Below are 23,077 nucleotides of genomic sequence, written 5' to 3'. Positions count from 1 at the left end.
GCTGACTGTCGTTGTCCTTCAGCAGTCGGCAGACTCAATCAAACTCCGCGTTGTTATTAATTCAGTTGCCTTTTCGACACTGCATGTCTGGATTGATTTTCGGGCAGGTAACGAAGGTTCTCAAATTGGACAAAAACAAATACGGAGCGTTTTTTTGTTTGTTGTTGATGCGTCTGCTTTAAACCCCGGTCTAATGGTGAGGAGAAGGGCCCCAAATGAATTGCAGACCAATGCGAGCACCATTCGTTCACTGCTTCTAAATTGAGTGTCTTGAATCTAGCGTTCCATCAGCTTTCGAAGGAGTTTTCAGCATAATGTGTTACTGTTGGTGTGTGCTAGTTTTGGAGCAGCAGATATTGAGCTGAATCAGAGCCAGATCTGTATTAAATCTCATGTCACCCACTGCAGTAAACTTGCACGGCTCCAGAGCGCTTGTGAATACATGACATAGATTTTGGGCAAAAGCCAGGTTGTTGGGCGACGGAATTACATGAGGTTCAACAAGTTTGTTCTATCAGGCAGAAATCACTCATTCAGGCAGAAAAGATCGCAGACTTGCTCACGACTTCCCGTATCTAACTCCTCTGAGAGCTATGATAATTTCTCTCTCTTTTATTTCTCTCTCTTTATGGATCTCCTGAGGATTAGGTCCAAGAATATGAGCTCTGTATATTGGTAAAAGTGGCCCTGCTCTGGGTCTGCGAAAGCATGTCCAGAGCCGTGTTGCGTTCCCAACTGCGACAAAATAGTCCCTTTTTAAAATTGACGCCGAGTGGAGAGCTGCACTCTCCCCTGGGCATGAGTGCCCATGTAGGACGAGCATGTAGGCTGCCTAAGAGGGACACAGGTTCACCCCTTCGCCTGTACCCTCGCCAACGCAAAAGCGGAAGAATAAATAATGAAACACATCGCCCCCTGCCGTGTCTCCATGGACTTGGTTATTGGCTTTAGTTCTTAGTTTTGTAGTTGTATTCGCCCGTGGACCTGGTCCTGTACTACCTTAATGGCACACTGTAACATATCCTAACCCCAATATGGGCAGTGAAGCCACCAAGTTGCAGTTGAGGGTTAATGACATCTCACAATAGTCGACCCACACATTGCTCTGCTGCTGCTCTCAACATGTGTGGTCTCTTTTGTGTCTCCTTGCCCGTGTCTCGCTTTAGACTCAACTAAGCCAATGCCCCCTTTGAAATCCTCCGTCTTAACGCCGTTCAGCGAGACAGTTCATTAGGCAAACGTACATAATCATCTCTTTTGAGCCCTCACTCGTCGCCGACACAAATGAGGGGGTTTGTCGGCTCCCACTGTACCCTGCACCAATTAATGATAAAAAAGACACTCTTTTAGCAAATGTACCAATTGAAGCCTTGCATACCGCAGACTTGATATCCTCCCATTATTGTCCCCCCACAATAGAGTCCTTAAAACATGACATGATCCCAACGAAGGAAACTTAACAAGTGAGCCCAGGAGACTTGGGGCAACGATTACATTTCGGTAGATTTTTTTTGCAGACCTATATTGATATCTATATATATATATATATATATATATATATATATATATATATATATATTATTGTAGTAGGTCTGTAATTAGTGTCTGGAGAAATATAATAAAGACTTTATCCACATTGTCATTGATGCAGGAAGACTGTGCTGTGATGAATGCATGTGAATGTTTGCACCCCTACTATGATGCCTGCCTTGTTTTGAATGCGCTTGCATGTCCTGCTGTGCATTTGTGTGTAACTGTTGGGAAAGAAAGCTAGATTACACCTTATTTTCTCGCTGGCCAAAGTGGAAGCCAGCCATTGCTAAGTAGATGTTTGTTTGAAGGAGTCCTGGAGATGACAGGCCCCCTCAAAACCGCACATATCTGTATCCTTGGAGCCCTGTATGAATTAAGAAATGCATATTTTGGGGGGGTCACAAGACAGGGATCAATTTACTCTCAATCTGGACCAAATTTTTATACATTTTCCAATCTGACTAATTCACCACAAAGCTGAGACATATCTGCAGTATCGTTTGGCTGCTTGTCTACCTGTAAGACGATGGAAAAACGAGGCACTATACAATCTTCTGAGCCTACTGTTTGCTATTATCAGATATCCAGCCAGGATTTCTGTCAGTATTCCTTATGTGATAATATCCATTTTGATGAGCCACCCATAGAGACTATTTAGCATTGCCACAGCCAAGGTGTGTTAATATGGGCGGCCCCTGTGGTTTCTATGTAAATGTGCTCGGCCTCACTCCACGAGTGTAACCAAAGGATCTCCATATCATGCCTGTGTCCTCAGGCACCAAGAGGGTGTAATCTCAGCTTCAAGGTGACACTAAAGGCTGCACATTATTTTGGCTTACCCCTTCATTTTGGGGCAGGACAGACTGCCTCACCAAAATGGCCGATAATGTCCGCCTTCTTCTGACCTCTGTTTTGGCACTGAACTCCTTCCACGTACCGCCCACTTGGAGTTACCGCAGTACTCTGGCGTTCTCTCTTGACTGCTTCTCCACCTTCGTCCACTGTATGACCTTTGAGTTGTCTTTCTCTCCACATTGGGGCTTTAAATAGGATTATATACTTGTTACTGAGTCAAAATGAGTGGTCTATTATTCTCTCCATTCTATATCGGCCGGTTGGGCTCCTGGTCTTTGTGAATGAGGAGACGTGTCAATGCAATTGGGATTCTTTTTAAGCTGGGTTTGCGTTTCTAAAGGGTAGCATCGCAAAGAAAGAGCAGCACTCACCACATCTTGTCTGCTCGGCCGATCTCACAGAGCCAGGTGAAATGATAAATACATGTACTCCACTCTATCCCTTAATTATCTCGTATACAGTACTATATCAAGGTAATGGTAGTGGGTGAGGCATTGGCTAGAGATACAAATGTCGACCAGTAACGGCATACTGGGGGCCCAGCTCCCAATTCCTCTGCCACGGTCACCCTACCCATCTCAAGATGAATAGGATTTAACGAAGCTGCGTTTATTGTCAACTAATGATGCTCTGTTTAAACAGATATTCTGGAGACATTCCGAGGGTAGAATTGATCAGAATTGATCAGAGGCTACATAAATGCATAGGGTTAGAGGTTAGATGACTGCTCCTTTGACGCATGCTTGAAAGATTTTAATGGAGGTTGGTATACCTTTTTTTCCAGGGGGGAGATTTATATTACAGAAAACAGTAGGGCCTTCTAAGTGCAGGTAGCCAAAGGTGAAGGGTTAGATCTTTTTCCTCTGTTAAAGCCTCATTCACTCAACCACCAACGCTCCCGGTCCATTGGCTGACCCTCGCCCCAAGGGAGAGAACAGCACCGTCAAAACCAATACGGGTATTCTCTTATTCGAATGTCCATACAAATCATCCTGATTGGACTTCCCTTAAAATTAGACTTCTTTGATATTCAAGTGTTTGGAATTTGATCTATGTAAGTCAAATATAAAAGTGTCCGTAAGTCCTCTATTTGCCTACAACCCCCAAAAAAAAAACAAACACAAGTTCCAAAACATTCAATGGTCTTGATACAGAGCCTTGAGGAACACACATGCATACTGTGATATTGTGTATGCTATTAAGACTGGTTTTGTGGATTTTAAGTTGGATTTCCTTTCTTTGATTTTGTGTGTATGTGTCCCCACACCATGCTAGATTGGGAATGGCATGCTTGGATGGGCTTGGTTGACATGGTTGGACTGTACTGGTTCTCTTGTGTCGGACCTGGTGGATGGAAGGATGCCTGACTGTTGTCTGTTACTCATGCCAGTCACAACCATGCATGTCCGTGTGAGGAATGGGTTGCCCTTTCACCTTTGTTCTTCAATAAGCACTTTTTGGGGAGGGATTAGAATAAGGCTATGGCCTTTTTGGTTGAATACTTTACTCGAAGTGCGCTACAAAATGGCTGCCATAAGAGTGACATCATACTTACCATAACAGGACAGGACAGGGATCATGACAAAAACGCTAAGAGATATGACCTTGTTCTGACATGTCTGATTGTTGTAACATCTGAAAGATGTTGAAACTACACTCTCCTGCCTATTAACGAAGTTATATTCGTTGATATAAATGGAGGGTTGATTCAGTCATGACCTGTTATGAAATAAATTATGTCATGCCACCGTTTTACTAGCATTGTGATTGTCACTTCCTGTTGAATATGGTGCCTACGTTCTTTTCGTTTTTTGGAAATAGGAGCCAATTTTGGATATAATTGTGTTTATCTCAAATGTGTCTAAAAAGTTCAAAGGTGTTATGGTTTATTTGGTGTCTTTTTGACATGATGCAATTTGAGTTACCATTATACTAAAAGTAAACACAAATGTATTTTACATAATGTTATCTTAAAAGGAAATGTGTAGGAACCACAAGCTAACTTACTTCTACTTCATCGGAATAGAACCTCAAGGTTGGATTGTGACATTCTGAGGTAGTAACTGGAACAATTGACATTGTCAGTGAATTAGAGGTATTTTGTAAGGATTTCGTAAGATACTCCAGGAGAGCAGTGGTGTGGGTGTATAAGATAATATGATTATCGGCCAATGGAGACCATAGAAGGTCACCATTCATCTTCAACTCAATCAGAACAAGTCATGTGAATAAATGCTTTATTAGTCATTTTACACATACAGTCAAAGGCGATACGCCTCCATGATTCTGTGACCAATCAATTTTGGTTGTATTCTGTAGTTCAGATTCTAGTTTTTAAAAAGTAGTAGAGATGAACATTTCTTGGATGTCTCTTTGTGCACAAGCTTGGTTTATATATAATAGATCCCAGCCCAGAGTTACTTTATTGATATGCACACTCGGTAGTGTACACAAACGGGTAAATCATTTTAGAAGGAGTATGCTGTAAGCTGATTGGTGCTCTCCCTCGTGGAAAAACAACCAAGGCTATCCAATATTACTATTGAATGAATCCCATTTGGATCGACACGGTGTGTTTGAAATGCCATTTTTCCTCTATGTCCCATCTTCCCCCCCTAACCTTAGTGCACCCCTGGTTTTGTTGGCAACAAGCTGGGGGATGGGGGGGGGGGGCAGTTGAATCTCTGATTTGAAGCCCCAGTGTGTGAGACCTTGAACCCACTTTGAGCAATGTTTTTGTTTACTTTGGCCAGAATCACAGTCTCCTTACTCTATCCCACTTCCGCCCCTCTCCCCTCCTACCTTCCTCTACCCTCTCCCCTCCCTCTGCGTACAGTACGTCCTTGTGCCCATCAGTGTCTTGTCTGTCTGTCCCTTCAGTCTGCTGCCTTGCTGCTTGGGTCTGTTCCGTTCTGCCTCGTGTCCCGTCTCCTTGTCCTCTCTGTCTGTCTGTCTGTCTTGTCTGTCTCAAAGTCTGAGTCTCACCCCTTACATATTCACATATTTTTTTTTTTTTACGTCTCTCTCTCTCTCGACCTGAGTCCCAAAGCCTCATACACAGTGTGTCTGTCACGCACACAAATAGGCACATGCATACACATAGCATTACATCACACATATCACAAACATCGTACGCATGTAGATATACTATGCATGCTCACATAAACCCAAACTATTACCCAACTCAACCCTCTCCCCTCTCTCAATCCCATGATCAACGTCCTCTGACCATTCAACCCACAGCCAATTCTCTCCCATCCTAGACGTCCATTGTACTGTACCTTTCTCCAGCTCTTCCTCTACCTTCTGTCGGTTTGTTTCTCGACTTCTTTTACTATCTGTGATAGTTCCGCTCTAGCTACAACTACTACAGCTATCTCTTTATGTCCTCTTATAAACACACTACCTGTTCTTCTCTATACTTATTTTGTGTTACTTCTGCCAGGACTGCGATGTGACAATGTGCCAACTGTCACATTAGGTCACATTGGCAAAAAAAAAAGAAAGAGGAGCTTACACAGCATTGAAGTGGGTTTCCCCCCCTCCCTCCTCCCACCCCTCCCTTCTCTCTTTTTGTCTCTCTCTCTCTGTCTCTATTCCTTGCGCGCGCTTTATCCTATATCTGATATTTCTCTTTTCCTCTCCAATCGTCTTTGTCTGGGCATGCTAGCGAACCTTAAGTTATATTCCTCGATGCATTTTATCTCAATTTTATATCTGGTTTTGTTACTTATCATTTAATCCTTGGTTTACCTCAGTCTATTATGCATGCTGTCTGTGGGACTGATAGTTGCATCTATCAATGGAACCGTGTCAGATCTTAAAAAGGCTTTGTCCAGTGGATCTACCCTAAAACACAAAAATCTGATTAAAGTTTCTCATCATTAGCCATAGCTAGCAGGTACCATTAGGACTAAGAGCACGAGCCTGTTTATCAATCAGGTGCATGAGGCCCCAACTCGAACCACAGAATAAATACAATGGGAGAAATGTCTTAGGGAAGATCTCAATTGCATACTCCTCGCATCCTCTCTCCTCTTTCCTTGTCTCCTTCTCAAAACCCATTGGAGGAGAAGGTCAGCGTGGAGAGAGCTCTGGCTTTCTCATCCTATGGGTTTTGAGAGGGAGACAAGGAGAGAGGATGAGAGGAGTAAGCAATTGAGATCTTCCTTTATTCTTCCTTTGTCGTGGGAGGGCCTATAATGGTCAACTTCCTGGTTTGCTGTGAGTGGCTGTGAGGACAGGAAGTTCCTGTTTACTGTATGGCATCGATCATACAGTACTCCCTCAAATATTATACTCTGTCTTCATGGGTGTTAACTCCACGTTGTAGATGCATATTCTGTCAGTAGTTCAGTTTTCAAAGATGAGAAACTCATAATAGATTTTTGTGTCTTTAATTGTGCCGTGATGGGTCAAATTTTGGTAAATGGAACCTTGTTGCTATGAATCGTTGCTTTAATGTCAATCTATATTGTTGTTGAAGCAGTTCTTGTTAGTTTAGTATTTTTTTGTTACTTTGGAAAGTATGTCCTAGAAAAACGTACTAGATTTAGTTGTCATGCACCGTGTTGATCTCTGTTGATGTAACGGATGCCGTTGAAAGGGTCAATTTTCATCGGCCGGTCTTGTTACCTCTTTTTCTCTCTCTTTTTGACTCCCTCCCTCCACCTCCTCCCTCCCTCCTTCCCACTCCCAGTCCGGCGCGTGCCCCCTCGCTTCTCCATCCCGCCCACCAGTCACGAGATCATGCCAGGTGGCAGTGTGAACATCACCTGCGTGGCGGTAGGGTCGCCCATGCCCTATGTCAAATGGATGCTCAACTCAGAGGACCTGACGCCGGAGGACGAGATGCCGGTGGGCCGGAACGTTCTGGAACTCAACAGCGTGCGAGAGTCGGCCAACTACACATGTGTGGCCATGAGCAGTCTGGGCATCATCGAGGCGGTCGCGCAGATCACAGTCAAGTGTAAGAAGGGGCACAGGGATTCATCTAGGCTACTACTGCTATGGTCGGGCAAAACCAGCATGGAGATGTGTTGAGGTGTCATCTTTATGATAATTATATGTTTGCATCTAAAAGTTCCTCTTCACCCCTCCCTCCCCACCTGACCCCCACAGCCCTGCCCAAGCCCCCAGGCATCCCCATGGTGACCGAGACCACGGCCACCAGTGTCACCATCACCTGGGACTCGGGCAACCCGGACCCTGTGTCCTATTACATCATCCAGTACCGCGCCAAGTCTCCTGACAGCAAGTTTGAGACCATGGACGGCATCACCACCACGCGATACAGCATCGGAGGCCTTTACCCCAACACAGAGTATGAGATCCGTGTTTCGGCCTTCAACACGATCGGCCAGGGCCCCCCCAGTGAGCCGGTGGAGACCCGTACTGGGGAACAAGCTCCGGCCAGTCCGCCCCGCAATATCCAGGCCCGGATCATCTCCCAGAACACCATGATGGTCCGCTGGGACGAACCTGAGGAACCCAACGGGCAGATCAAAGGGTACCGGGTGTACTACACCATGGACCCGTCCCAGCCCATGAGCCTATGGCAGATCCATAATGTCCAGGATAGCATCATCACCACCATCCAGAGCCTGGTGGCGTCTGAGACCTACACCATCCGTGTCCTGGCCTTTACATCGGTGGGCGATGGGCCCTTCTCTGACCCCATCCACGTCAAAGTGCTGCAAGGAGGTTAGGGTTCTGGGGTCAACCCTTCCTATCAACATGTCTGTGTGCTCTCACTAGGGATGAATGCATACCACAAGTGATCCATTACGATCCTGTACTGTAGAAAGGAAAGAAGGTTCATTGCAATGATCACTGTCACTAATTAAATGTATCTTTGACTATCTTAGTCCCCGGACAGCCAACAAAGTTCCAGGTTGGCGCTGTGTCCGACACAAGCATCGAGTTGACCTGGGAACCTGCCTTTGAGAAGGAGGGAATCATCAACTTTGAGCTTCGGTACAAAGAGGGCAGTTTTGGCAGCCAGGTAAGATATTATTGTCCATTGTTTAAAGCTATGGGAAGATTGTTGACCAAGCTTTTGCCTTTAAGTACTCTTGAACACCCTATCTGAGCAAAGGTGGTCAAACAAGGTTAAAAAAGGAATAAACAAAAGGTACAGTAAACTGAAGTGATATTTAATTTCCGTCAAAAACTCCCTCTGTTCTCCACCAACAGGTGACCAAAACCTTTGTCCCCACTGCCTCATACGTCGTGGAGGGTCTGCGAGCAAACACAGAGTACTACTTCTCTCTGGCTGCCATTTCCAACAAAGGCATTGGAGCCTTCACCAACGAAATATCCCAGAAAACCTTGCAAGCCAGTATGTAGCCCTTTTGCTCTCTTTTCCATGTACTCTGTGCGGGGTGTGGGCGGGTGGTAGGATTCTGTGGTGCAGCGGTTAACAATGTGTGTCTTCTGGGGACCTTTAATCATGCAGATATTTTGTGAGGACATGAACTCTCTTCCTGGCTCCAGGCTAGAACCATGGAATTAAAGGAAGCGTATCTGGTATTGCCTTGATATCGAAGTTCTCATCACCTTTGAACTGTGAATGTGTTTTATGAGGCCATACTCAGGGTTCAAAGCTGATTCAGTTTTGCAATGTCTTTCTTGATTCAATACTATGCAGGTCATCTTTTGAAAAAATGTGATTTAATGCTTTGTGAATGACCAATGATGTTTTCTCCCAAAGACTTCAACGTGACAACAATATCTTTCCGTTTGCCTCATGAACATGACACACACTGTGCGATATGCTGTTCTTCTGGAGGATAGGGTTGTGTTCGGTAATGCAAAAGGTTGTGAGTACTGTATTCACAGTCGTTTATGGCTTTTAACCGCTTTTTAACTTTTTGATTTGATTATTTTCTAACCTGGGTTTAAACTGTATGTCATGGTGCTAACTATGATGCAGTTTATCCTACATTGTCAAACAAACCGGTCAATGTGGACAGACAACGTTTTACAGTTGCTTTGGTTTTGCAGTTGATTTTCCTTTGTCAACAGCAAGTGCACTTTAACCCATGTGACTGAGACATAAAAAATGTCTAACTCCCCAGTGACTGCCATGGCTTTCTGCTGAACCGTCAGTAGACAGGGGAGAGGGTGGGTGTAGATGGGTGGGTGTAGGAATCTGAAGACAGGCAGCAAAACCATCCAATCACAAGCCTTTACTGTTCCTCAACAGCCCTACCTTGCAAATTAATTCCAGCCGGTCAACTCAGGAGTGGCCTGTACATTTTTTCCCCAGATGCCAGGAACACATCTAAATAATTGAAACACTGCTTGCTAAAAATAGTCCCAAACAAGTGACATCATGGTACCCAGTAGGTGCAGAAGATGGAATACAAATATTCATTGCTGGTTGAGGAATGTGGAGTTGTTAGGATATTACATGTACAATCTCCTGTAAGTCTCCAGACTTCCTTAGGGGTTACATACTGTATTCAAAGATTTAGATATGAGCTATGTGTTGAGGTTAAAGGCTTTATCTCCAAAGAACTCAGACAATGTATCTGGATTTGTATCTTACATTGTGGATGGATCAGGGCAGCCTTTGTGCAATTTGGACATTTCTGCTGGGTAGTAAGTTAATATAGATAAATTGTACAGATCAATGAGCATTGCTCAAATATGTGGATTCCCTAGCCTAGCTCAAATGAGTGTATTAATCATACAGCATCCATGTAATCATAGCCCACACAATTCCATTATCATTTCAGTAATGTACATGGATGTTTAATTTGAGAATAGATTGGAGCTGTTTTGTCCTCTTTCTGATTCCTAAGGGGTTTACAATGAAGAACTTTGACTGGGGTTGGCCATCGGAAAGCCATGGTAGTGGGAGGAGACCTCCTTTAACACATTTTCTGTTTTTACCAGTGCAACTTGTTAGCCGTGCCCCTTGTTGGGGGTATAGGGCTTTGGGAGAACCACTTCACATTTATGTTGGTTGTGGTTTGGATAGCTACGCAGACAGTGCTGCTGAATCACTTATAGGGCACCAGTTGCATGCAATACTCCCTCCTATCCCCTGGGGGTGCTGTTGAGATTCTGTAACTGCATCCTTGATCAACGGCTACACCAGGCATGACCCTACCTATATATGCACAGTCAACTCCATCTCTGTCTCTGTGTCTTCAAGTATGTGTGTGGGTATTTCCGCCTGTATATGTATGTATGTCACAGGTGGCTGGTGGCACCTTAATTGTGGAGGACAGGCTCATAGTAATGGCTGGAACAGAATAAATGGAATGGTATCGAACACAACAAACACATGGTTTCCATGTGTTTGATACCATTCCATTCACACCATTCCAGCAATTCCATTCTCTCTCTCCCTCCTCTCTTTCTCTCTCTCTGTCTCTGTCTCTCCTTCCATTGCTGTCTCTGTCACGTTACCCTTGTCTGAAATGGAAACAAAATCTCTCCTTGGAATGGCTTGACATCACCTTGCTTACTTTGTTTCCTTCCTTCAATTTAATAACTTTTTAGTTAGATTTTTTTTTTTTAAGCATACATTACATCAGGAAGCAGCTTGCCACATTTTTGCTGGCGAATGGGTTCTAATGTGAAGTCAACTGCAGCCACCACACCAGCTACAACATACACCACTTAGTGATAACATTTCCAAACCTTATCCATTTAATTAGAGTAAGTATCTCCTGAGGTCTATTTCAGCTCCCTGCTTGTGCTGAGGGTCTCCTTTTTTCAACCCGTTGAGCTCTGTCCTTAGAGTCCAGGGACATCAGTCACTTCTCTTAGTCAATGGCTGCTCGTGTACAGCCAGCCACCCCTTCCGAAGTAGGTGTCAGAAAAAGCCAGTGGCTTCACATCAAAGAGGTCAGAAAGGTTACGAACTCAGACAGTCAAAACAAAACTGTGTTTCACACCACAACACAAAAACATCAAAACAAAACATGATCTTGTGGATGCCTTTGAGGTAAGTGTTTGTTTGGCACAGGTGGTCCAGTCTGCCGTAGCCCATAGCAACGACCCCCCCCCCCCCCATTACCCCTGCCACTTAGCCACTCAACTTAGAAGTCTATTTCCATTATACTCGTCCCAAAATAAGAGACACAAATAGGTTAGGAGACTCCATATGTGAAATGGTTAAATATTAATACAACATGTCTGTGGTTTGGCTACTCATACAATTTGGGAATAGAGAGTATATGTCTCTTCCAGACAGCTCAGTCTGAGTTGATAAAGGTCCTTGTGACATGTTTAGCTCAGGGCAAGTATCTTCAGTGCAGTGAAGAGTGGAGTTAGTTGAAACTCCCTGCCTCGTGGCAAAAACCTCAGCAAAAGTGAGTGTACTATTAGAGTGTGACGTGTAGCACAAAAACACACACTCCCAGTGCCCCCCCCCCCCCCCCCACACACACACACACCCTAAAGTGCTGGCTTTCTAGAAAACAAATGTATTCTACTTTGGCAGCAAAAGAGCGGAGAAGTACATCAAGTAAAGTAAAGAGTATGCTGTGTCCATCGCAAAAAGCAAAGCCAATCATCACATAGTTCCACCCTTAAAACAAACCAAGGGATTCTGGGAGACTGCTTTGAGACACATGACCGCCCTGCCCTAGACTGCTGGCCCTCATACATATCTCCATCCTCCTCCCCCTTCTAAGAATCCAATTACCTTAGTGCGGCACTGCCAGACACTGTCATTATAAACACACACCTCATTGGAGCAGCATGAGATTGCTCGCTATACATAAGCCACACACACACACACACATTTGCAGGCTACAGTATAATGAGGAAAAGAGGAAACCTTGTTTACCAGCGGCTTGCCTGGGCCTGCTACTCACACACTCAGATGTGTTTAAACACTAATGACATGTTAGGGAAAGACCATTAGGACGGGAGACACAAAATAAAATACTACCCAAGAACATTTAAGATTTATTCTAGATTTGAGCCGGCAAAATACCCTTGCGTTACTCGGCAGACTGGACCTCTTTTCCAACCAAGTGAAGTGAAAGACAAAAGGCAATCTTCTCCTTGTTTCCTTTCTGTCGATCTTCTCTGGTACAGTACAAATGTCCTCAGAGTGTGGAGTTTGTCTTCAGTCAGTGTGGCGTGACCAGGGGCCATTGTCATGGGGGCTGCTCTGCCACTAAGGACCAGTGAAAACCCACAGCCAAGGAGTTCTTGCCCGACTCCTCACCTACACCCTAGCTTCAAGAAGTCACTTATTTGATCTCAGATCTGCAATATCTGGCTCCAAGAAGATCAATTAAAGTGTATCTGAGTCCAATTATTTTGGGCTAGGAAATAAAGAAATGTATGTGGCACCATTGAGTTAAATGTTCCTACACTGGTCCTGTGGGCAGCAATGGCCCCCATTCAGACGCAAGGCCCCTTGGGATACGCTGTCCCAGTCAGACGAGGTTGAGATACCTATGAGACAACCGTTCAGACGCGGCCGCGGAGGGTCCACACACCGGGACCGGGAGCTTCCCCTATCTCCCTCAACGTTACCCGGCCCGAGAGGAACGGTAATGGGGGCAGGCAGGACCCCGGGGTGGGTGTTACGTGATTTTTGCAGAGGGGAGAGTAAAGGGCCCTAGGATGTCAGATAAGAATCCCATTTCATAGCGTCTGAATTAGTTTCACGCTTTGCCGATGAGCTATAGGGAGACCTCTGGATTGTCAGGCTTTGTTACACATTTAGATTATACCTTGAAGCTGCCAGCACCCAGTGGAGTGTTATCGCTCAAATTAAAATGGCTGATTCTAAATCCCTGTATTTAGCCAAACAAGCAGTTTAGCCCACCACTTACTGTAATTGCTGAAGGTTTTTAGATTTATTGGAATATTTGTATGAAAGCGGCCATTTGGCATGGAGTCGGATTAATTCCGTAATGATGACAAATACCTCTCTGACATTCGAAAATGAAAACACAACGCACGCATCTTGTACTTACACTCCTGACTGAATGTGAATTTGATTTGTGACTAGCCGCAGACAACTAACTTGTGGACCAGCTTGTGTTGCGAGCAGGGCTATTGAAGGAGGTACATGTTTGCAGTCATTTATAAAGGCTCTACCAGCACCAGAAAACAACCCAGAACACATCTCCCTCTAAGCTTCCGTTCACATCATAACAGACTTAGAATATGGTTACGATATCTCCACAGACATGACTGATGATACTGTATGTCAAATCACATAGCATTCATACAGGCTTTCAAAAGATGCTTCAAAAGACCTACTGAAAGTGAATCATTACCAGAGTTCCATCTTTTGTTGCTGTCATAGTTCTAACGTCCATAATCTCCACCACTGGGCTTTGTGGGAGCCGAGGCTTACCCCATGGCTGTGCCCCTTGCCTGTCTTAAGTTTATCTGGTGTGAGGGGTCTGCGTGGCGCCATAGCTCAAACCCTGACAGATTCCACAGTTTCTCTCTTCACATGATTGAGCACCGAGCGATCATTCTTGACACTGAGAGTTTGCAAAATACAATCTATTGTGGGGAAGAATGGAGAGAGAAGAAGCTGAAAGGCTCAAATCCGTTAAAACCGTAAGTAAATAAGCACATTGGACACAGAAAAGGTTCTAAACTGTGGCTGTTCCAGAACAGTCCGTTCTTATAGCTTTTGACTGAGGCTGTCCACTGATTGTAAATACCTCCTGTCTTCTCCGGGCTGCACTGTTAGCAAGAGTGGCAGTGCGGTTGGTACCGCAGCAGTAACCTTAATGAATGCAGCAGCACAAGGCATCCGTCTCGGTGCCGGTGCTGCCTGTGTTCTTTTTATTATTTTTATTTTTTATTGTTTAAGAGTTAGCGGCAGGCTACTCCCCGTCGGAAAAGTGGGGATGCTATGAAATGGGATTCTCTGAGCAAACGGTTAAGATAAAAAAAGGAACTGTGTCCTTTCCTCCCAAAGTCAAATGCAGACACCCAGTGTAGGGTGTAGGTTTTCCCCCAACTGCTCCCATCCCTCAGTCTTGTGGACCCTCCCTCCGGCCCAAGTTATACAAGAGTATAATGCAGTCCTGACTACAGCACAGAGCCAACTCTCTCCCTCTTAGCAACCCGAAACAGCCCAAAACAACCTATCTCAACAGGCCAATTTGACCGACTACAAAGCACAGTTGTCTGGGTTTGAATTTGATAAGACGTGTCTCTATTTGGACACACTCTGTGGAAGGAGAGGGTTGTAAGCTCACTGGCTCAGGGTGAGCGCAATCTGTAGTCAGGTGCTGGTGGTAAGAAGGTCTTCAAAAGTTAGTATTTGAAGGAAGCCAGGTACGTATAATGCAGACTGTACTTGTGTTTTGAAGTTTTAATGTTCTTATTTTCCGTTTTCTGCCCAATAGCCTGTTTTTTTTTCATGTTTGTTATGATTTGACATTTCGGAACCTAACGTTTTTCTTTTGAGTCACCTCGGTTACAGATCAAATTCATTTTCCAGTAGCTCGTGTCAATTTGTGTTTTGCTTTTGCTTGTTTGGAATGAAAACATACTGTATTTTTTTTTTTTCCTGTGGATTTCATTTCCATTTTTGTCCAAGATTTGCACAATGTGGAATGCCTTTTTCTATGAATTCATGTTTTTCATTTAGCTTGGCCCACCACTATCCCAGATGAATTAGATAGTAAAAAATGAACTGGGCTTGTCACAAATGATGTGAAGAATGTTATATTATAGTCACAAGGAGGAGTGTTGGTAGAAAAAGGGGGATCTTGACTTGGATAGAAAGGGTCTCATCTATGTCCTCGTATCCGTCTAATGCCTGGTGCGGGTTGAGAAGTGAAAAATTGTATCACTCCTTGCACACTCCCTCGGTGAGCACGAGTTCTAAGAGCTCTGTGCAGATTAGAACGTATAGGCTTCCATTTTGATTTGGAAGTTCACAGATGTGTCGTTTTTAATATGTTTTGGAAGAGCGCTCCACACAAAAAACCCAGCCACTGTGTTGAATAGCTTTTATATAATAATAATAACATTAATAAAAAGACTCACTCTGATACTTCTCCCCCTTCCTCTAACTCCCATACTGGAAGCACAACATCTTTCAGTTTAAGGAGGAGTGTAAGTCTGCCAAAAAGAGAGGGGCTCTGGTTTTTATCCTTTAATCGATAGTGTGAGTGTGTAGCGCGCAGTGCAGGCCTGGACAGGCTAACATCAGATAGCTCCCGTGGTATCACACACGGGCTGATAACTGACAGACCCTGACAGACCCCTTGGTGTTACAGACCACTGTGCACATGTCTGGAAATATAATTCTGTGAGTCCGTGACATAGTCCCAGCTATCAAAAGAACTGGCCCAGTATCTCACGAGAGGCATCCATTTTGCTTCATTCTTACGCACGCTGTGTCGTCCAGTCCTCCTTACACCTTTTATGTTTACATTTGCCTGACGAGTCAGTGTTTCTATTTTGTGTTAACATTCTTGTCAGTTCAAGTCTCCTTTTGAGTTGGGTTTTTCCTTTTATCATTTTCTTTATCTCTCCCATCTTTTTGTTTTTTGTTTTTCACCCCTTTCCCCCTTCCTCCCCTCCTCCTCCTCCGCCTCCTCCTCCCCCTTCCTCCCTATCCTCCCACCTGACCAGAGCCCTCAGCCCCCCCTCAAGACATTAAGTGCAGCAGCTCCAGCTCCACCACCCTACTGGTAAGTTGGCGCCCCCGCCTGTGGAGAGCCAGAATGGCGCCCTGGCGGGGTACCTAGTGCGCTACCAGGTGGTGGGAGCCTTCGTAGAGGGTGGAGGCGGCGGTGCCGGAGAACCCATGGAGGAGCCGGCCGTGCCGCCCAGGGACGGGCAGGTGCTGCTGCAGAAGCTGGAGAAGTGGACCCAGTACCGTGTCACCTTGGCCGCCTTCACCGAAATCGGGCCGGGCCCAGAGAGCGAACCCCTGCTCTGCCGCACCGACGAGGATGGTAATTGAGCTTATTTCACCCGCAATCTGTACACTTGTTGTGAGGCACATACAATAGCTGGGCTGTCGACATAGCTACACAAAAATCTGCTTCTCAGACAATGGGCAATACCTCTACTACCGTATGGTTACAGGGATGTAGCAGTAGCACCCCGTAAAATGACCTCACCTAAGCTTCACTTATGACACCCATACCTCTAAACATAGAATAAATTCACACTGCCAATAGCATAGCTCAGTGGTTCAAATCAAGGACCCCCAGACATAAGCGTCTTAATAAAAACCAGACCACCCCCAGCAACATCACAATATCCTTTGGAAATCCAAAAGTTGTTGTTAAACCATTTTCCCTCCCCTCCTACATTAAATGTATGATATAGCCGCCCCATCTCATCTCATTCTTCCTCTATGGTGTCTAACAGCCTAGTGTTTAGCCTCTTAACAGTTATGAGCATGCCACACCTCGTATGGCTGGCCATGTCACAGCACAGCCAATTCCACTGATGGGAGGCTGACAGTAACTCAGCCAAGTGATGGCTCGCCATCCCTCACAATACACTGGTGCAATTGGGCCACACTTTTATTAACCGTGCGTAGGAGCCAATTTGTCTCTGGAGGCCAGTGCGGTGCACAGTAAAAGGCAGGACGCCAAGGCCTCACATAAAGGCTTTCCATTATGTCTGAGAGATAGGGGTTTAACCGGAGACCGGCGACACAGAGTAGACACGTATTGGGAGGTCAGGTTGTGAGGGAGAGAGTTCTTTAGTACAGTTTTGTGTGCTTGAAAGGTTTTCCCCTACAGTCTGGTGGGGGGTTATGTGTGCAGACTGCAGAGTTTAAGTTTCTAGTCTATCTGGCTCTCAAGGGAATAGCTCTTGTAGTTTTTGTGTGTACGTGTGCTTAGCCCGATCGATAACCTGTTCATACTGTATGAGTGTACTATGCTGTCGCGGTGTTTTAACTTTGGCCCTATCTTCTTTTTTTTTACCCACAGTTCCAGGGGCTCCTCCTCGGCGGGTCGAGGTGGAGGTGCTCAACTCCACGGCGCTCAAGGTCATGTGGCGCTCCCTGTTGCCGGGGCGACAGCACGGCCAGATCCGTGGTTACCAGGTGCACTATGTGCGCGTGGAGAACGGAGAATCGCGTGGCCTGCCTCTCATCAAGGATGTCATGCTAGCCGACGCCCAGGTATGATCCAGCCCCTTTTGGTCCCCTAAATAACCATGTCATTGTATCAAGCTGTCCTATTGGAATGACACACTCTTATGGAGTGACATGAGAGCCTATGTAAAGATTAGTTCAATTCTGTTTGACAGTGCAATTTGAAAGAAAAATTGTCACGGGTACAACAAACTGAAGATGAACCTGTGGTCTTGTTTGAAGTTTTGTGGAAGTGTAAATGCTACACATTACTCTTACAATCCAATTTGTAAGTCGCTCTGGATAAGAGCGTCTGCTAAATGACGTAAATGTAAATGTGTGCTACGATATGTACAATACGTGGGCTCTCTCCTTTTAGTTTATAATTTCATGTTTCTGCAATATTCCTCTCCTCTGCCCTCAACAAATAATCGCACCTTCCTTCTTTCTCTTCCCCTCCTTTTATTAGGGCTGTATAGACTCCCCTTTAAGAGAACCTCAGTGGTCCTCTTCTTGAAAAGTGTGATTGCACGGCTCGTATCGAGCATAGCAACTCGGCACAAAATGGCTGATTATAGTATTCTTGAGGCTGGAAAACCAAAATTGGCATGAAAGCATTTTAGAGAAAAATTGTCCCCCGCTGAAAGCTAGAATTATAATGGAAGCCGGCACAATGGTTGTTTTTTTACAAAGCCTCTGTCAACAAAACAGTGTAGGAAATACACAAAGTTTTTTCAGTGTGCTGTGTCATCATACAGTAAATTACAGCTCTGCACCACTAGGACAAACAAAGCGAAAGTACACAAACAAACTGAATATTTATCCCCAGAAGTCTATTCCACAACGTTTTCAAGCAACATTCATAACGTGTGGTCTCTTCTTTCACATGTCTTTCTTGTAAAATCGACTTTATCTTAATGAGCATAACCTGTATAAACAAATGCTTTAATTAAAATAACCTTATTATGACAGGCTGTTGACAAATTGTTAATGGTTCAGCCAAAGTTTGGATGTTTTAGTAACCTTTTATATGTATTATTTGAGTCATCCAACTTGGCGGTAATGCACTGTTATTATAGTAGACAGAGTAACCTCATGGAAAAAAAACACTGTAAACAGCCCCCATAGACTTCAGTTCACACCTATTCCCTAGTCTCCACTGCTCTCCTTAAAACAGACTAGCTTTTCTCTCTCCCTCTCTGGTCTGACCTGTTCTGACATGTCTGTGCCCTCGTCCTCTTCTCTACCTCCTCACAACACGCTCCCCTCTCACATTCCCCTTCTCTTTGAGTTCCTCTCACATTCCTCTTTCTTCCCTCTTTCTCTCTCTTTTAAAAATCGCTCTCTTTCCTGCACTCTCCTCTATATGGGGGGGGGGGTTAGTGGGAAACGGACGATACAGCCGAATACGTGAGTATATATGGAGTCGCCAGAGTGCTACGGTGTAGTTGAGAGGTTAAAAAGCACTGGGTATTGCATCACCCCAGCCATGTTCACATGTGTAAGTCCGGCCGGACATCCTATTCACTAGAGCTTTGATATTATGGTGCTTTATCAGTAACCCCCTAACACTATATATTATAAACAGGCTCTCTCAAGTTAGCATAGCCTATCCGGTGCTACCTATCTCCAGTATTGATGTCCTAGAGAGAGTAAAGGCAGAATTCATAATGCTAATTAGCTGTGCAGATGATGAGACAGTGGCTGATGCAATATCTGGGTGCTGCTTCTCCCTGTGCCTGGACTGCTTAACGCTACTACGTGCTACTGTGTGTTGTCGTGGTGTGTGTCGTGCCGTGTCGTGATGGTGTGTTTTGTGTTGCGATTTTTCTGTTTTTCTTTTACTTTGCTGGTGCCATGCCTATGGTTGAGTGTGAAATAATAATAAAAAATCATCCGTTAATCAGTGGTCACATTGTTTAGACAGTTATTTTTAAGTAAATCTTAACATGAATGATATAATGTATCATCAGAGACTTGAAATCTAAAATGGCTGCCTCATCATCATACCTCCTCAAACTCACCCGATTGACCCTTGTGTTTATCAACAATTCCTTTCTGACATGATTTGAGTCTTAACGTTTGGCCCCATTCCCCAGTTTCATAAACACTTGCATGATATACATGATATTGACGACGCCATCTTTGGTGTGAAAACAGTACATAATGTCCTCTCTTTACCGCCACTGACCTCTCCATCTCCCAGCTGACCAGTCTAAAAACATCCTGCATGCATTTAGCTAGCTAGGCCCCTCTACTGAAAGATTCATCAGCATTGATCGAAGATTCTTCTCTCTCAAGAGCACCAGAGAAAATAATGGCTGAAGGAAAACTGCGTGCACCAGCTATGGTGTATCCATTTTTTGATTGTGAGCGTTACTTGGCTAATACCTCAGATAATGTATATCCTTTTGCCTCCTCATTATCATATGCATCTTGTAGCTTTGGAGAGTTGTAGGATGTTTAGGAGTGGTAGGATTAGCAGGATTCAACCTGCAAACAAAATGGAGGACAGAAAGCATTCTATCCACCTTAGAGGTCAAAATCAGCAGAACATGATAAAATAGTAAGAGAAGGTGGTTGGCTGCGGAGTTGGTGATGGTCATATGTTTTCACCAGTGTTCTGATATATTGTTTGTCTACTTCCTGTTTCCTCCAGGAAATGGTCATCGGAGGGCTCCAGCCGGACACCACCTACTCCATCACAGTAGCTGCGTACACCACCAAGGGAGATGGAGCACGCAGCAAACCCAAACTGGTGGTTACCAAAGGAGCAGGTCAGTCTTTCATACAGTTTATATATCAGCCTATATAGTACCACAATTGTGCCGTCTGGTTTGCTTAATATAAGGAATGTGAAATAATTTATAGTTTTACTTTATCTTCTGATACTTAAGTATATTTTTGCAATTATATTTACTTTTGATACTTAAGTATATTTAAAACCAAATAATTTTTTACTTTTACTAGTAGTGTTTTACCGGGTGACTTTCACTTTCATTTTCTAATAAGGTATCTTTACTTTTACTCAAGTATGACAATTGGGTACTTTTTCCTGCTCATGACATATATTACAATGCATTAGTACTGCATCATAATTCATTACACCTGTAGGCCTCAAGCTACCTTCCCTATATTGGAAAGAAAATTACCATTCAAATATTTCTCGATGAAACGGTTGTGGGTTTATTGGGAAAAAAACTAGACATTTTGAAAGACAGAGACGATCCTATTTAGAACCCAGAAGGCTTAGCTACTGTGAACACGCCCTATACCTGCAAGACTGGAGAGCTGTGAAAGCCCTCTTTGAGCAAATATGGGGCCGTCAGGGCTAAGATATGAGGCTCCTTTGTGTATGCATCCACGCCAGTCCGCTTCACGGCCTTCAGACACTCAATATACACACACTCGAAAGCAGACACACACCCACACACACTCTCACACAAATACACATACGCCTCATATGACAGGTCCTGATCTTGACAGGTGTGCCTATCGCAGGTGTCAGGTAGTGTGACAGGCGGCAAAGGGCCTTGGTACTGTCACTCCTCTCCTCCCTCCCTTGTCGTTCCGCGCTGACTGATCACTCACTCCATCCATCCATCCCTCAAAGCCATCCCGCTTTCCCTTTTTATTACTGAAGAGCGGAAAAAGGGCTTTACGCGGCCCCAAATAAATAAATTAGCGTGAGGAAGAACAAAAAAGAAGAGAAGCTTCAGTCCCTTAGGAGGTAAAAGAGGCTTCCTATTCCTTTTTCATGTGACAGTGGAGTTACCAGCTCGTCGGCCATGGGGCTTAGTCAAATCGTGGTCCAGACGGTTTTCATGATTTTCTCAGGCCCATTTCAGGGAGACATTGTGCTGTCAGACAAGTTAAGCCCCTGCCTTGTACTTTGATGAAGCAAAGGCACAGATGGGAGGGAGGGCCCTTGCAAATGTTTACACCATGGTTTCCCAAACTCGGTCCTCAGGACACCAATGGGTGCTCGTTTTGGTTTTTGCCTTAGTATGACACAGCTGATTCAAATAATCAATTAATCATCAAGCTTTGATAATTTGAAACAGCTGTGTGGTGTTAGGGCAAAAACCAAAGTGTGCACCCGTTGGGGCCCCGAGGATAGAGGTTGGGAAACACTGGTTTGCAAACATACACACACACACGCACTGGTGCATGTTAAGTGTGGAATGCAAATGCATGTGAAAAGAGTGAGTGCACACACACAGGAAGAGAGACTGGTTTTAATCTTTCAGAAGGGCAACTACAGTCGTGGCCAAAAGTTTTGAGAATGACACAAATATACATTTTCACAAAGTTTGCTGCCTCAGTTTGTATGATGGCAATTTGCATATACTCCAGAATATGCTAATTAATTGCAAAGTCCCTCTTTGTCATGCAAATGAACCGAATCCCCCCCCCAAAAAAACATTTCCACTGCATTTCATCCCTGCCACAAAAGGACCAGCTGACATCATGTCAGTGATTCTCTCGTTAACACAGGTGCGAGTGTTGACGAGGACAAGGCTGGAGGCCGAATTGATGCTGATTGAGTTCGAATAACAGATTGGAAGCTTCAAAAGAAGGGTGGTGCTTAGAAGCATTGTTCTTCCTCTGTCAATCATGGTTACCTGCAAGGAAACACGTGCCGTCATCATTGCTTTGCACAAAAAGTGCTTCACAGGCAAGGATATTGCTGCCAGTAAGATTGCACCTAAATCAACCATTTATCGGATCATCAAGAACTTAATGGAGAGCGGTTCAATTGTAGTGAAGAAGGCTTCAGGGCTCCCAAGAAAGTCCAGCAAGCGCCAGGACCGTCTCCTAAAGTTGATTCAGCTGCGGGATCGGGGCACCATCAGTACAGAGCTTGCTCAGGAATGGCAGCAAGCAGGTGTGAGTGCATCTGCACGCACGGTGAGGTGAAGATTTTGGAGGATGGCCTGGTGTCAAGAAGGGCAGCAAAGAAGCCCCTTCTCTCCAGAAAAAACATCACAGACAGGCTGATATTCTGCAAAAGGTACAGGGATTGGACTGCTGAGGACTGGGGTAAAGTCATTTTCTCTGGTGAATCCCGTTTCCGATTGTTTGGGGCATCCGGAAAACCTTGTCTGGAGAAGACCAGGTGAGCTCTACCATCAGTCCTGTGTCATGCCAACAGTAAAGCATCCTGAGACCATTCATGTGTGGGGTTGCTTCTCAGCCAAGAGAGTGGGCTCACTCACAATTCTGCCTAAGAACACAGCCATGAATAAAGAATGGTACCAACACATTCTCCGAGAGCAACTTCTCCCAACCATCCAGGAACAGTTTGGTGACGACAATGCCTTTTCTTTTCCAGCATGATGGAGCACCTTGCCATATGGCAAAAGTGGCTCGGGGAACAAAACATTGATATTTTGTGTCCATGGCCAGGAAACTCCCCAGACCTTAATCCCATTGAGAACTTGTGGTCAATCCTCAAGAGGTGGGTGGACAAACAAAAACACACAAATTCTGACAAGAACTCCAAGCATTGATTATGCAAAAATGGGCTACCATCAGTCAGGATGTGGCCCAGAAGTTAATTGACAGCATGCCAGGGCGGATTGCAGAGGTCTTGAAAAAGAAGGGTCAGCACTGCAAATATTGACTCTTTGC

General features: G+C 44.7%; 1 protein-coding gene across 1 annotated transcript in view; it reads left to right on the top strand.

Moving 5' to 3' along the window:
* Nucleotides 1-23,077, top strand: part of LOC115108070 (receptor-type tyrosine-protein phosphatase S-like) — a 207,836-nt gene that overhangs the window by 116,833 nt on the left and 67,926 nt on the right. Inside the window, 9 exon segments of the mRNA XM_065008938.1 lie at nucleotides 7,088-7,357; nucleotides 7,510-8,091; nucleotides 8,256-8,392; nucleotides 8,584-8,728; nucleotides 15,979-16,044; nucleotides 16,047-16,304; nucleotides 17,298-17,491; nucleotides 18,827-18,853; nucleotides 20,103-20,220. Of these exon segments, the coding sequence (XP_064865010.1) occupies nucleotides 7,088-7,357; nucleotides 7,510-8,091; nucleotides 8,256-8,392; nucleotides 8,584-8,728; nucleotides 15,979-16,044; nucleotides 16,047-16,304; nucleotides 17,298-17,491; nucleotides 18,827-18,853; nucleotides 20,103-20,220 (1,797 nt within the window).

The sequence above is a fragment of the Oncorhynchus nerka genome, linkage group LG24 (assembly GCF_034236695.1).
Source record: "Oncorhynchus nerka isolate Pitt River linkage group LG24, Oner_Uvic_2.0, whole genome shotgun sequence".
Taxonomy (NCBI): Eukaryota; Metazoa; Chordata; class Actinopteri; order Salmoniformes; family Salmonidae; genus Oncorhynchus; species Oncorhynchus nerka.
The sequence above is the reverse complement of the archived record's forward strand: the minus strand, read 5'-3'. Positions and strand labels throughout refer to the sequence as shown.